General features: G+C 35.0%; 1 protein-coding gene across 1 annotated transcript in view; it reads left to right on the top strand.

Annotated features, from left to right (window-relative positions):
* ASCC3 (activating signal cointegrator 1 complex subunit 3) overlaps positions 1 to 15,125 on the top strand; it is a 249,565-nt gene that overhangs the window by 194,575 nt on the left and 39,865 nt on the right. The window contains exons 33-36 of the mRNA XM_066315184.1: positions 2,573 to 2,705; positions 5,310 to 5,435; positions 14,530 to 14,641; positions 14,914 to 15,048. Coding sequence (XP_066171281.1) covers positions 2,573 to 2,705; positions 5,310 to 5,435; positions 14,530 to 14,641; positions 14,914 to 15,048 — 506 coding nt within the window. The remainder of the gene's footprint in view (positions 1 to 2,572; positions 2,706 to 5,309; positions 5,436 to 14,529; positions 14,642 to 14,913; positions 15,049 to 15,125) is intronic.

Genomic DNA, 15,125 nt, shown 5'->3' with positions numbered 1-15,125 from the left:
GTATTTGTTACGTAAATACAGAGCTTGCATGTTTTTAGCCATGTGCTGTCTTTTCAGCAAGAGAAATTTAGTAATGTAAAAAAAGCTCAAACTGAAAATACTGCAGGGGTTACTTCTTCAAGTAACCCATCATAGAGCTTAATTTAGTGGTTAGTGCTCTGCAGGAAACTTGGGATCAATTTCCAGACCAACTCTCTTGTTCAAAGATTCTGGTCTGACCTGGGATCTTAGCCATGCACACTTGTATTTTGTGACAGATTTTGGCTGATGTAAACTTAGTGAAAACAGTCTCTGCAGCGAAGTCGTATCGTGCTCGTGCCGGCTGGAAGAACACTGTTGGTTGGCTTTGTTACTGAACGGGGAAAAGTGGAGAGGAAAGAAATCAACAGAAGTTTTATGTTGAATCCATGGCACTGTCAGAAATCAGTAATAGAAAAAAAAGAAATCAGAAACTCAATAAACAGCACGGTCTTACTGTGCTGTTTTAGAAGTCTGTTGTACAAGTTTGCACAAAGGCTTTAGGGAATGCTGATACTTTCACTCTTTATTGCCTTTTTTAATTCAGGTAACTTCAACACTGGGTGTTGTTTAATTCCTGAATTTTCAGCAAAAGTTGGGGCAGGGGAAGGGGTGGATGGAATACCACCATCTGTGATGGAAGCATACAGATTTTGTTGTCTGCACTGCAACAGAAAATGTAGATTCCTTATTTTATGAAGAAACATGTGGTGTGGTTTCCCTAAAGCATTTTTATTTTTAACTTTCTAGAGAATATTTATGCATCTGGAACTTCTGTGGATAGGTAGTACGGTTTTGCTGCAGCAATAAAATGAAAATGTAATTAACTTCTTTCTGAAATACTTCCAAAAGTTTCACAATACTGTCTTTAATGCTGCCCTCAAGTTAAGCCTTCAATGTTCCATCATGGTATTACTTGGTTTCTCCCTACTGAAGTTACCTTTCTGTGTCAGGAATGCATTTGGCTCCAGGGAAGCAGCTGAGGGCAGAATGAATCATTCTGGAGTGTTCAGCAATTTCAAAATAAGCAAGAATACTTCTTTGAGTGAAGTCAGAGGTTTTGGGGAGGGCTTTTTCTCAGTTAACAGTCATTTATTTAGTCAGCCAGTTGGATCATTTTTAATATTTCATGAGTTTACTCCAGTGATTAGGAGCAGCCAAGCAACATATAGTCAGTAAAGAAAATATTGAGTTTGGATAATTACATAGTGGATATTGGCAAAAATAATTTCCTGACACTTTTTGGTAAATCCATTTCCTATATGGTATGATGCACAATTTAATTCACCACATAAAATAGCAAGAAGTAGTTTCATTACCCTCCTGTGCACATACCTATTCAGAAGCAGCAGATTTGAACTAGTTTGATTTTACATCTTAATGTTAGTCCTAAGCTAACAAAAAGGAATAAAACAATAAAAAACATTGCTTTCTATACACGGGTCAGTAAACAAGTGAGAATGTGTTACTAGAAGCTCACAACTGGGCTGTCTGTTTCTCCTATTATAGTCAGTTGCTGTATCCCATAATTTCTGGATTTTCCTTCCTCATTAGACCTTTGGGCCAAAAGCTTAGTGATTCTTAACCGAAATAAATTTCTTCAAAATGCCAAGTGCTTCAAGCCACATACTGGACAGGAATGCTAGAGCCCATACGAAATACACAAAACATTAAAACTTTTAAAATAAAGATGTAAAACTTATGAATTACTTTCCATTGTTTCTTCTAAGTTAAACAGCAGTTGGAGGTACCAGAAAGGATTCAAAGCTCTAGTGAATGAGAGACAAAACAACCTATGCAGATGCACTTCTCAAGTGAAAAGAAGACAGACAAATAGATGATAGGCATGCATATCCTTGGGGGCAGGGAGCAAGTTGAGTGTGTTTTGCATAAACTAGTATTTTCAATGTTTATAGAAGTCATTAATTAGTATTTACAAATAATAGTGTGTAGGTAGAGTGATGGAACCAGCTTTTAAATCTGTATATTGTGATGTAGGGACAGCATACGATATGAAACCATCTCTACTCCAGTGCTAATAACTAATATAACTTGTTTAAGTAATAAATATCATACTGCTCAGTAATTAGAAATTGCCTGTACCAGTTTATCTCTAAAATACTGAAAACCTAGGAGATTGTATCTAGCAGAAAAACCTACACGAGGAACTTGTGTAAGTGTGAAAATTAGGAAATTATAGACAATTGTCATTGTAGCCTTCATGAGTTCTCTTACTCATCATCTTTAATTGCATGTGATAAAATGAGGGATGGATGTGGAATGGAAGGAGGGTAAAGGCAATTTATACTAGATATAAGCCTAGATTCTATTGCAAAGGGTGGTCTTTTAAGTAGACAAGAAGATTGTGTCAGACAGAAAGAAGGTCATCATAACTTTATCTGATATGTAAAAAAAGCTTAGAAATGTCAAAGCCAATAAGGTATACAAGCCAGAGTAATGCAGAAAACCTATATTGTACATTCTACAGACATAAATACATTTATTTATGCATCCAAACAAATACTTGGTTTATACATTATTGTCTCTTTGGCAGATGTGCTTCAGATGATGGGGCGTGCTGGCAGACCACAGTTCGATGACCAAGGAAAAGCTGTCATTCTAGTTCATGATATTAAGAAAGACTTCTACAAAAAATTCCTTTATGAACCTTTCCCAGTGGAATCAAGGTAAAGTTAAAGCAATCAGAAAAGCTGATCAAACCATAAACAATACTATAAATGAGGGATAGAGGAAAGGGAAACAAAATTCCTGTGCTGGATAAGTCCTAAATACTGGGGTCAAGAGGAAGAGAATTTTAAAAAAGAAATTACCCATCTTTATGCAGAAAAATCTTTACTTCCATGAGTTTTGAAGCACTGCTGAGTTTGTCAGTCCATTCCCAAATAATACCACAAATGCCTCTCCATTTTTGAGTGTTGTCTCAGACACGTGAAAGCAAAACTGTTCTTCAAGGGCAGTGTTTAGGACAACTATCCATGATCCTCAGAACCGTCTTTGAAGTTCTGTGACAAGTTACAAATAGGACAAATACAAGGTGAGGTTCTAGCACTTTTTACCTGGAGTATTTGTATCAATATAGATATTACATTTGTGAAAATCTCAAAAGTTCAAAAAGTTCAAGTTTACATGGTGTAAACTGTTACTAATACAATTTTAACATGTTTTCCCCTATAAAATTGCAAGATTTTTGTGAGAAGTGTAGAAACAGCACCACTTTGCAGCCTCTTGGAACCTAGTGGATGCAAATTTTGCTGTCCGGCATAATGTAATTTGTGCCTTGGTTTTGATATTTTTAATATATTTTGTTATTCAGTGAGAAGCCAAACTAGTTACTTTTGTCTCCTGTAGAGAAATGTTTCATGGAGCAATGCTCAGACATCTAATACAGCATGAGCATTACTGAAAGCTTTTCTCAGTGGCAAAGAATTCACAGTATTGTACTCCTAAGGAAACTTTATCCCTCAACATAAGTGATAATGGGACCTCTATCTGCTCAGGAAACTTGTTGGGGTTCAAGAGTGCAATCCACCTTTGAAATGTAGTTAAAATGGGCTGGTGTGTTGGAAAGTTAATTTCTGTGGTGCACAGACAGACATACAATTTTTGCAAACAGAGAATGTGGAAACATACACTTCATTTCCTTAGGAAACCACACTTTTTTAAAAAATAGAAATTACACTTAGTACAAAAGTCGAGGAGTTGAACTTCTTCAAAATGATAGCTAATAAGTGAAGAGAGTGCTATGATTAAAATGTTGATATATCCAGACTGCATGGCATTAGCATAAACTAAGAAATATCTCTATTCCTTGGGAAGCGGTGTTTCTAAAGAAAGAAAGCGTATCATCAATATAAAAGTAGTAATCACACCTTTTTTCATGTTTTCATAGTTTGGAAGACTATAAATAGTCAGTATTACTGGTAGCTCCGTTTGTGTGTTTATATTTACTTTGTAGTTCTGATATATTCTATCTTTTATTATTGAAAAAAGAATATTTGATAAATTTGCAGATTAAGAGTTGCATATTAATGACAATCTTGGTAAATTCTCTGTAGGTTGTGAACTTAGGTTTGTCTTGGTCTTTTTTGTGATTGAGTATTTCATATCTTCAAAGAGATACTGGTTGGGGTTTTCGGGGTGGGGGGTTAGTTTTGGAATGCTTCCCCATCTGTCTTACCAAAGAGCAGATTTATCAGTTTTGTGTAGTATTTCCAATTTGTAAAAGTAAACTTCACATTTTTTTAATTAACGTCTTTTCTAAAAGCCATTGTTTACTTATTAGTTGTAAGACTTGAGTACTCAACTCGTAACAGTCCTTATGCTCTCACTGATCTCATGGGCCTGAGACACAGCACATTAGAAACAAAAGAAAATCCAGAATCCCATTATAGTGGAATAGCTATTGAATAGTCTGTCCAGTTTCTGTTGGACAATCTGTGTAGAGTGTCTGCAGTTCTGACCCTTGGAAGCATGTAGTCACCAGTACAGAGCAGTAAAACAGCTACTCATGCCAGATTATTCTTTACTTTTAGTAACAGGAAAAGAACATTGGGAGAAGAAAAAGAATATAATACAAGAAAAATTAGATTGAACCTTAAGGATATTTGCTGTTCTCTGAACTCTAGCCAGGCATGATCTCATTAGATACCCTAATGGAGGTCTTTGTTCTGTTTAATGACTGAGTATTTTATTTTTTAAGAATCATTTTAAGCTGCTTTTATTATTCTGAGTTTAAATCTTTCTGGGTAAAAGTAGCTGCTCTTCTTTCCTTCTTTTTCTTTTCTTTGTTTTTTTTTTTTAAATTGGATGAAGATTAGGCAAAATCTGGGGGAAGCAGTTTTGATGTATTTTTAATAGCCCTGAAGTATTTGTCAAGTATTAGCTAAGCTATTGCCACTGTTTCATTTCCTGTTTGTCTTTCCATATGATACTCTATTGGATTAAATCAGCATGATCATATGGTCAACATACAATATTCAGAAGTTACCACTGCATAGCTCCATCTGAATATGTTCCATGAATGACTTAAATTTGTGCATTCTTGGTCCAATCAAAAAATAATTTGAGCTTCATTCCACTATCATGTAAAGAAGATGACTGACCTTGCAATTACATTCCCCCTTCTTCCCCTTTTCTCTTTTACTGGAAGATAAATATATAATATTTTCAGATTAAAAGTAATAAACCTTTTAATGGACAATGCCACAAAATATATTACCTGTTTTTGTGATTATAAAGTCAGCTAAATCCTTTTCTTTCCTGTTCTTCAGCTTGTTAGAGGTGCTGGCTGACCACTTGAATGCTGAAATTGCTGCTGGAACTATTACATCTAAGCAAGATGCAATGGATTATATCACCTGGACTTACTTCTTCCGTCGACTTATAATGAACCCAACGTGAGTATACAATAGTAGTGCAATTTAATCTCAAGATAACTTGAGGTTAGAGTTGATCCAAAGGTGATCTGTCTGCTGTTGGAGCCTAGAATACTTAGCAGTCTCCAGTGTAGGAGCATTACTGGCCCACATGTGGACTAAAACTTGTGTGCACATATTTTTTATAATTTTTTTCTCTAAATAGAAATGCAGTTTTGGCAGATAACTTTACAACTTAGTTACAGCAATAAAATAACCTTATTGAGAGGGCTACATCAGGATCCCTAGAATAAAATTCCAGATTATCACACGCCTTTGGATATTGTATTTATAATGCAATACCTTTTTTCTAGCTACCACACTGATATGTTCTGCTCATTTTGTTCAGAAAATTTATTAAAACTTGGACTTTCCTAATAAATGAGAGAATAACTATCAGCTGTTTCTCTGTGATAACGTTTGCTTTCATTAGGGTATCCTGGTGAAACCATGTGTGCAGTATTTTCAATGATTGAATCATCCTGCCTAGATCCAGCTGGTATGCAGATCATTCTGACCTGTTCCACCAATATAGCCTGCCTTTGCCACAGCACTGTTTTGGGTAAATGGTGTATTGTTACCTGTCATGTGACCATTCACCCAGTAGAATAATGTGGCAGATAAAGAATTAACCATTTAGATCACTAAGTATTTCTTGATGTACTCCAGCATGTTGTATTTCTGAATCATGTTAATGTTTGTAGCATTTGGTCAGTTTTTCTGCCAGGTACTTTATGAGCAAGTGCTGATGGGAGCCTGCAGGTGATAAAATAATTGCCTTTAATTCTTTTTAAATCTTTATTAGTTTTTAATTCTGCATCTAGTCCTAAGCTGAGAAGCTCCCACAAAACAAACAGAATTTCCATCTAGTCTTCTTGGGAAATAAAAAATGCAGAGCATTAGAACTGTAAACTAAAGAAAGCATTTTCAGTTTTCTCACTTCATAACTAATGCAATGCATACAGTTATGGAGACAGTGTTTCTCCTCTGAGAGTTGAATTATGTTTTTTTAAATGTTAGATTTTATATTTTTTTATTTTAAAGAATAAGTACCATTACTTTAAAAAGTCTTGCTCTTGGATTTCCTTGGTAAAGTGCTGTAGTTGATTTGGTTTTCATAAGCTTTGATCATGTGGTATCTGTGGTAGGTACATTTTTTTAAGATATATATAGGCCAAATGTAAGTGTAGAATATAGAAATATTGTTTGATTTAATAGGCAATCTCTTCCCAATATAAAAGAAGATTTCCACTTGACTATGAAGTTGGCACGTTGACTGCTGGTCATTTTTTCTCTGCAGTTTCTTTAAAGCAAAAGTTCTACTATTCTGAGGTGGGAAAAAAGTTGGGGGTGGGGGAGAAGAAAAAAAAAGCACTTCATAATGAGATGTAGAGTCTTTGTAGGGAGAACCAAGATATACAGATCTTGACTAGTCGTGCCCATAATGGCAGAATAGGAAGGACTAATGGAGTTTCTAATGAAATTGGAGTCTTGCATTGGAACACCACACACACAGGTTGGAACAGTCGACAAGTTGAGCTCTTTATCCACATGGGTACCCAGCATTCCTTCTGTATTTAGTCATGCAGGGAGAAAAATTAAGGGTATTATTTACTCTGTCAAAGAGTTTGTCAATCATTTCTAGATGCCAAGCACAAATGTAACAGATGTGCATGCATTCCATTCTTTGACATGATAACAGTATCAAGTTTCATCCAAAGTTACTAAACTCAAGTAGTTTTCCTGGACCTGTGGTGTTTTCAGACCTTCTGAAAGCAAAGCAAGCAGTTCCAGCGTGGTCAGTGTTTGAATGAGATACATCCAAGGAAAGCAAGGGTTTAACAAACATGAGTCAGGGATTGTTGCAATAACTCTGAATAAGTTGCATTGTGGTAATTGAGTTTACTGTGCCATAAAAGAGCATATGAAATGATTGATATTATGAGACAAAAACTATTTGTGGCCCATAAAAATCCAAAGATTTTAGGGTTTAGGTTGGGATTTTTTTCAAAAGAATAGGAGCACAGTTGCTGGTTTTTGGTTTAGATGGTTATGCAATACCCATTCCTTGTCACTTGACAGAAGTGTTCTTTATCGTGTCCTGCCCCAAAGCAATTTTGTTGACTTCCTCTCCACTGTGAAACAAGAACTATTTTCCAGACGGCAGGTGATTGTACCTTAGTGGTGAATAAGCAATTCCCATATGCATGATGAGGAAATTGCCTTGGGATTCATTGGCATAAAAGTCTGCATGTGATGCTGTAAATCCCCAAAATAATGGGCTTAGATAATATGCAGAAGATTTATATTCTCGGTTATTGCCAGTTTTAGCTACTTGTATATTAAAGCTGCATAAACAAATGTAGGATCATCCTATTCCCATCCAGTATCATAAAATGCCTTACTGAATGCCTACAATTTGTACTACTAAAGTAATGGTAATCTGCCTTTGTTGTGAGATAGAGATCCAAGTATGTTTTTCCTCAAAGTATCCAGGTTTCTTCTAAACATGAAGTTATCATGAAAGTTTTCCTAGCAAACTTGAGATAGTTTTTTAAACTTGTGATGATGGGTGTTCTAATGGTGTGGAATTAAAATATTCCTTTTCATCAAACCATTTTAATTTTCTTGTTTGATGAACCCCTACATCTCAAACTCTGTGGAAAGGGTTTTAACTGTCTAGATAAGAGGTGTAATTGAGCTTTTGCTTTGAGGAAGGAGAGTAGCTGAGTGCTGATTTTGTTCAGATGCATGACAAATAGTCACACTCATTCTGTTCAGGAGATGACACGTGAATGACGGGGGTGGTCCAAATGAAATGCTTATCAAAGTGTTTCAGTTTCCAAACCCAGAGTTTCTTCCTTGTTCTTCCCTTCCCTCAAAACAGTCAATGCTAAATGCAGACTTTTTTTGAATTTGCTTGTTAAGTCACAGTTTCTGTACTACTTCAGTCAAATATTACAACATGTACTCCTTTCCACATAGAGCTGTAGTCACTGTGTTCTTTACTTAGTGAAGGTCATATCACACAGATCAGCAAAGGGCCCTGTTCTTTGCAAGGGGCTGCTTTGACAGGCTCATCTATCTCCATTCCTTGGCTGAAGTGCCTTGGTTATTTATTTTTTAACCCTTATAAAAGATTATAATTGTGACTTTCCGTAAAAGAAAAATGGCTATGAGAAACATTTTCTGTAAATTAGGTTGAGATATTTTCCAAATACATGTGCAGCAAAAGAGAAATAGAAATTTACAACATATGTAAAGTTAAGCAGAATCAGCTTTCATTTGGAAAGTTAATTTTTACATATCCTGAGAGCCCACATCACGTCACTATTAAAATGTGCATGGCTATTTATGTATTTATATGAGAATGCATCTGTGTATACGTGCACACTTACAAAACCATATTTCTATGTAAATTCCTTGTGAAAACCTGAAAAAAGATATTTTAGTTTCATTCCAAGAATTATTATTAAGGAGGTTTTTTTCACCAGTTTTGCAAAGTTTTTCAGAGTGAGTGAATAAAACAGCATTAATTATAATCTCGGAGTGATGATGCCTTTATCATGCATTTATGTTTTACTTTAAATTTAATTTTCTCATTATGATTAGCTGAGCATGTGAGTAAAACATATGAATAAAAATCATGGTTAGATACTGGTCCAATATATTTTCTGCTATTATGATGACAGGTAATGTTATGGTAGAAGTCAGTCAGAATGGAATACCTGTGTATTTTGGTGAGAAAATCACAGCTATTCAGAATTTTAGGGTTAATTTGGAATTGTGTCAGAAGGGGGATTACTGAAGAAAGTTACATTAGCTAAGATTAAGAGATAAAATGGAAAATTTTGATAGTAGCTAAACTATCAGAAGCTAAAGTGTACAAGTATATTGCACTGCAGTGATTACTAATGTCCATGTTTTGAGTTGGTAAAAAGATATTTCACAAAGGACCTCGCAAAAAGACTCTTCCTTTTACAATGACATTTAGACCTATATGCATCTACACATACATATGCACATATATATATTTAATAAATGACAGCTCTGGGCATTATTATGAATTTCATAACCACAGTTTGTTCTTTGTAATTATTAGGATCACAGTGATGTGAAAAGTACAGAAATGTAGTTCACAGTATAGTTTTACCAAATATTCAGACAAATAAAGATTTCTTGAGTTTGTAAGACAGGGAAGCCCTGGGCTGCTTAGTATTTGAACAGTTTCTTGCTCCCCAGTCTGCTGCAGTCTTAGGTGAGAATGCAAAGCTGAAGATGCCGTGTGTCCCCATCCAAAAAGAAATTTCACATAATTGCATTCCTGCTCTTCCTACGGATTACCTGTTGGAATATATGATAGGAAAAATAAAAATCTTACCAATATGTGAGCAAATTTATGTGTGCCTTTTACCTTTCATTTCTCATGAATGCATCTCGGGAGATAAACTGTCTTGCAAATGATATCATTAGAATCACTGATGTGGGGGTAGATACTTTGCTGATGTCAGAGAAATTGAACTTAGTTTTGTTTTTCTTAAATAACCAACAATGTACAATATACTAAAAGCTGATTAAAGATAGCAATGTATCTGTTTGCCTGCCTGGCATACACAAATATATGGATGCAAGATAACATGATAGAGGTAAAATACAGGGTGACATTACTCTCTGCAGCATTTGTGCACACCATAATGCCTTTTTGCAAGCCAGTCACGGACTCTAGAGTCAGTCAGTAATGCCTTAACAACAGAAGTGAGTTGGTACTTTGGGTCATATCTCTCTCTGGCTATGAAGGTTCATCAGTTGTGCCATATACTCTGTTCCATTTCCATGGTGCTATTTGAAGATGGCAGCTGCTGAAAGTAAATATAAATGATGACTGCAGTAAAGGACCTAGAAAAAATTACTATCTATGCTCCCCCATGCTTGTTCACAACAAAATTCTGCTTTCAGAACTGTAAAATCTCTGAAAGCACACTTTCTTGCTATCAAGTGAATGCTGTGGATTTGCTGTTTCGTGCATTTGTTTCAAAAGACCTACTGACTAGCAAGTTTCTTCTTTAATATTTTTGGCTGACTCTTGTCACCGATTTTCATTATGTGTGTCACTATTACCACCGTATAATCTGAACATAAAAAACATGCTGCTGTAACAAATGACTCCACAGCATTGACAGTTATAGCAGGACCATTTCAAGGCTGATGAAAAATTTCCCAGCGAGATCTCAGGTCAGGTTTACATAAGCTAAACAGGAAATGATTGCCACCATTCACATTAAATCCTAAATGTTTTGTGTAACTTCATCTGCATTTTATGTTCCTGCACGTCTCTCTGTCTCTCTCAGCTGATGAAATTCCACACTTCCTTAGATTAGAAAAATAAGTTCATGTTTCACAGTTTGTTGTTCTTGCTAAGCTCTACGAGGTTTTGAGATTTTAAATATGTTATTTAATAGACAATAAAAAAGTTCCTTCAGCTTTTGATTGTTTAAATTTTACATACTTTGTAAATTTTTATGATACCTAGGGGTTTGTTACTGCTTTTTCCCTATGGACTACTAATGGAAGTTAGCCTGTCTAGCCCATGTGCTAGATGCTGTTAGGATAAAACTGCCTTTGACTTTCACACCTCTCAGGGGACGAGTAATTGTTGTGTTCAAACAGCCTGTAATTGTGATCCCGCTGGCTTTCTCAGTACGCTTCTGGCTATTAGAATCATTAAACAACTCAGCACCTGTTAACAGCATTGTAAATATTCAACCCTGCTTGTGTGCAGGTTGAGTCCAATATAGGAGAAGGCTTACAGAGCCCAGCCTCATAAATTAGAGCTTCTGACAAGTCAATTATTGTGAAACTGGGCTTCACTGTGAAATAAATGAAATGGTGTGCTGATAAAAAGGTAGGTTGTCTGTTTATAGCAAGGGGGAACTAATGACTAGATGATTCAATGCAGTGAGCATGAAACTGCATTGTTTTTATTCTTTATCTGTAATTAAATAGTTAGGCAATATTGCTTCATAGAGGAACTCACGTATTATGCAGTTTTTAGACTTGGAACATACCAACATGCAGAATTCAACTTGCATTTATTCCTGAGCGTTGAAATCTAATGTCATGATACCTCTGTTTTCACTAATGATTTTAACACAGTCTTTCAAGATGAATGGCTTTGATTTTTATTAGGGGAAAATGTGCTGAATGACCAAGAAGCTCCTGTGGGTGTGATCAAAATTATATCTGGCTCATTACAGACAGTAGTTAAAACATACTGGTACCACTTCACTCAAGATTACAAACCATTTAAGATTTTTCTTTATGTTGTTTTATTTCCACTAGGCAGCTACATATTTACTCCTTTGACAACAAATTACAAAGAAGCAGCAAATTTAAAATTCATCAAAAAAATTTAAAATATATTGTAAATTCCTTTATGATGGTAACTTCAGTTAACTGCAGTGAAATACTGCAAATTAGGCAGAGCACAAGAGCACAAAGCTGTTAGAATTAGTGCCTTAAACTACAGTCTCAGGAAAGAATTTCACTGTACTGCCCATGTTCCTTTTTTTCAGTTTTATCAGTATTTTTCATGAATGTTATGGTACTGCAATTAAAGGTGCTGAAATTATATGGTGGAAGTCTGAGTATTGTGACAACAGTGCCTTAATTATAGGCATTTCAGAAGCATTCTATTCAATTTAGAGAAATAATAATGAATCATTAGTGGTTTAAGAGTATAAAATAGAAAAATTTTTCACCTCCTTAAACAACTTATTTAGCTAATTTCCTCAATTATTTTCGTAATGTAAACAAAACTTGACAAAGTAATTTTTGCTAATAACCAGAAAATAAATGTGATTGATGATGTCAGGTAGATAAAATGGGCAGACAGAAATTTTGACTATTTTGTATTATCACTATATCGCTTCATTTAAAAGGACACTCATAAAATTTAGGTTGCATCCAAAACATTATTAAAGTAATTTATCAACAAATGAGTTTGCTTTGCATGAGGCTAGCTACTGTATAAAATACTCTTTTAGTCAATACAAATATTTCTGTTAGTTTGGTTTGGATGATAGGTGTGCTGTAAGTATTTCAGATCATCTCAGCGTGAACCTGTATAAAATGTCACAGAGTTGAATACTCCACTGCCATGTATGTATAGATGCTTTGTTGTTGTCTCATGTAGCTGCCTGCTATGAGAACACATTTTTTAAATCTTTTTCTTGTGGTAGTACTGGTTACTCCAACTTTACCCAATTATAAGTGAACATTCAAAGCTTCAGAGAATTAATCCCATAATTTGGAATTAATAGGAAGAGGAAAATATCTGGACATTGCAGTACTGCTATTTAGCATTCAGACTTTTTCAGTTACACTACTGCCATTTAAAGAGATGCAAAGGTAAAACCTTTGTTTAAGAAAATAATAATTCAAATCTTCTTTAGAAGATTCTTTAAATTAAGCAGTTATATAAGGATGTTTGTAGCTTATAAAAATTTAATCCCATCTTTTGATATTCAGAAACAGCAACATTACAGTAAATGGTAGAGAGTTTACTCAGAGAATGGGATTCATCTGCCCAAATGTACCATCCATAACTGAACCAGTTGTCTAAAGTTCTCTTTTTTTAATCTGTGAATACATTTCACCTCATCCTGAAGCAGATATTTTAAATGCTTCAGATGAATAGCATTCTGTAAGTGCACATTTCTTTCCAGTGGCAGCAAAAGGATTATAAAAAAACTAACTCAGGTGCAACAATAACTTCATAAAATTGGCTAAAATGAATCTCAGCACACACTTTTGCAGCCTGTTGTTCACCTGCACAAAATAGCATTGAGAGAACCTACTCTCAATTACAGTGGGGTTATTTCAAGTGGGAATGCTGAGTACATCATAACAGTAGTAAATTTTAGCAAAGCAAGGCAGGTAGAACAAAGAAGCATCTTTCATCATTGCACAACCTCAGTAGTCTATTTCTGCTTCTGTATTTGACAGAATTAAATGAGCAAAGACTACCTTTTTTATTCTGCTTTTTAACAATTCAGCAAATAATCAGATTTTAGGTTTGTTTAAATTCTGCTTTGAAATTGCATGGTTTAATTATTCTGCTTGAATTGAAAATTTTAAAACTTTCAAAGCATGCTCAGTTTTTCATTATTATTAATTTAACTTAATTGTTACTTTCTGATCTGCTACCTTTACTGAATCTAGGGACACAAGTTCTTACTGCATTTTTATCTGGAGTAAAAGTTCTCACTGAAATTATGTTGGTCTATATGAGTAAAATCTTTTCATACACCTCAAGCTCTACTGTTAAGGAGTGCAAACTTCAATCACTGTGTCTTTTTTTTATGCTAACATAAAAAGAAAATATATTTTCACCCACTTTCTAAACATTCTTCCTTCATACAGATAACTAAGCCATTGTGGTGATATAGTTTACCTAAACACTTTGCCTGACAGTGAACATGTGAAGTAACCACTTAACAAATACCCCATCCCTTTTTTTAGCAATTCTAACTTTGAGAATAAAATGTCACAGAAATATAACAACCAACATTTGGATTGATTTAAGCTTACTTTTTCAAGAGATGTCACCATATGCCTAGTTTTACTTTCAGAGTTGCAGGATGCAAGGACAGTTGCTGTCCTGGGTGTGTGTTCTTCCTTCATCTTGAAGTTAAAATATTGCTACTTGTGTTAGTGTTGCTTGTTCACTTTCACACTTATGAGGAAAGTGTGCCTGTGGAAACAGGAAAATTTTCCCACTAACAAAATAGAGCCAGTCCAGTTCTGTTTGTATAAACCTTTCTATTAATAGATGGACAAATTGCCATCTTTCCATATGTACATGCTTGTCTTATGTTGGTTACTCCCACAAACCATTTAAGAATTGTGGATTTCTTGTTAATCTGTATAAAGGACTGTGTTTATTTGTTTAATGTGGATATTTGCTATTCCATGTGTATATTGTAGAAGCGTTGTAAGTTTTCCTAGAAGTTGTTGCTAAAAATCTTCAGACTGTAAAACAATATTCATGTAATGCATCTGCTCTTATTTTATCTAGTTACTATAACTTGGATGATGTGAGCCATGACACTATGAATAAGTACCTCTCAAGCCTTGTTGAGAAATCCCTGTTTGATTTGGAAGGCTCCTACTGTATTGAAGTTGGGGAGGTAAGACTAATCTGTGTTTTACAAGATTCAGTAGGATACACCCTCGTAGAAGCTGTAAACAGCAAGATCCATACTCCTCGATGTGAGATGTTAGAATTTGTGTGTGGAGCTCTTTGTAAGACTTACGTTGAAAACTGTTGTGGCTAAATTATCATACTAGAATGTTTTTGGTGCTCTCTCTTAAAAGTAGACTGACCATGTGAACAGTTACGTGGGAACACATTATACTGAACCACTTGGGAACTCCGTGTGTTTGATTCTTCTCCTAACAGGATAATCGCAGCATTGAACCCCTGACGTATGGCCGTATTGCCTCCTATTACTATTTGAAGCATCCAACCATTGGGATGTTCAAAGATCAGTTGAAACCTGAAAGCAATATTGAAGAATTGCTCTTAATTCTGACAGTAAGTCCTGATATTTCTTAAAAATACATTTTTTTACTCTTGAAAACACAAGTATATGAAAAAACCACACGAAATAA

Source organism: Sylvia atricapilla, chromosome 3, assembly GCF_009819655.1.
Source record: "Sylvia atricapilla isolate bSylAtr1 chromosome 3, bSylAtr1.pri, whole genome shotgun sequence".
In the NCBI taxonomy this organism is placed as follows: domain Eukaryota; kingdom Metazoa; phylum Chordata; class Aves; order Passeriformes; family Sylviidae; genus Sylvia; species Sylvia atricapilla.
This window is presented reverse-complemented; position numbering and strand designations above follow the sequence as displayed.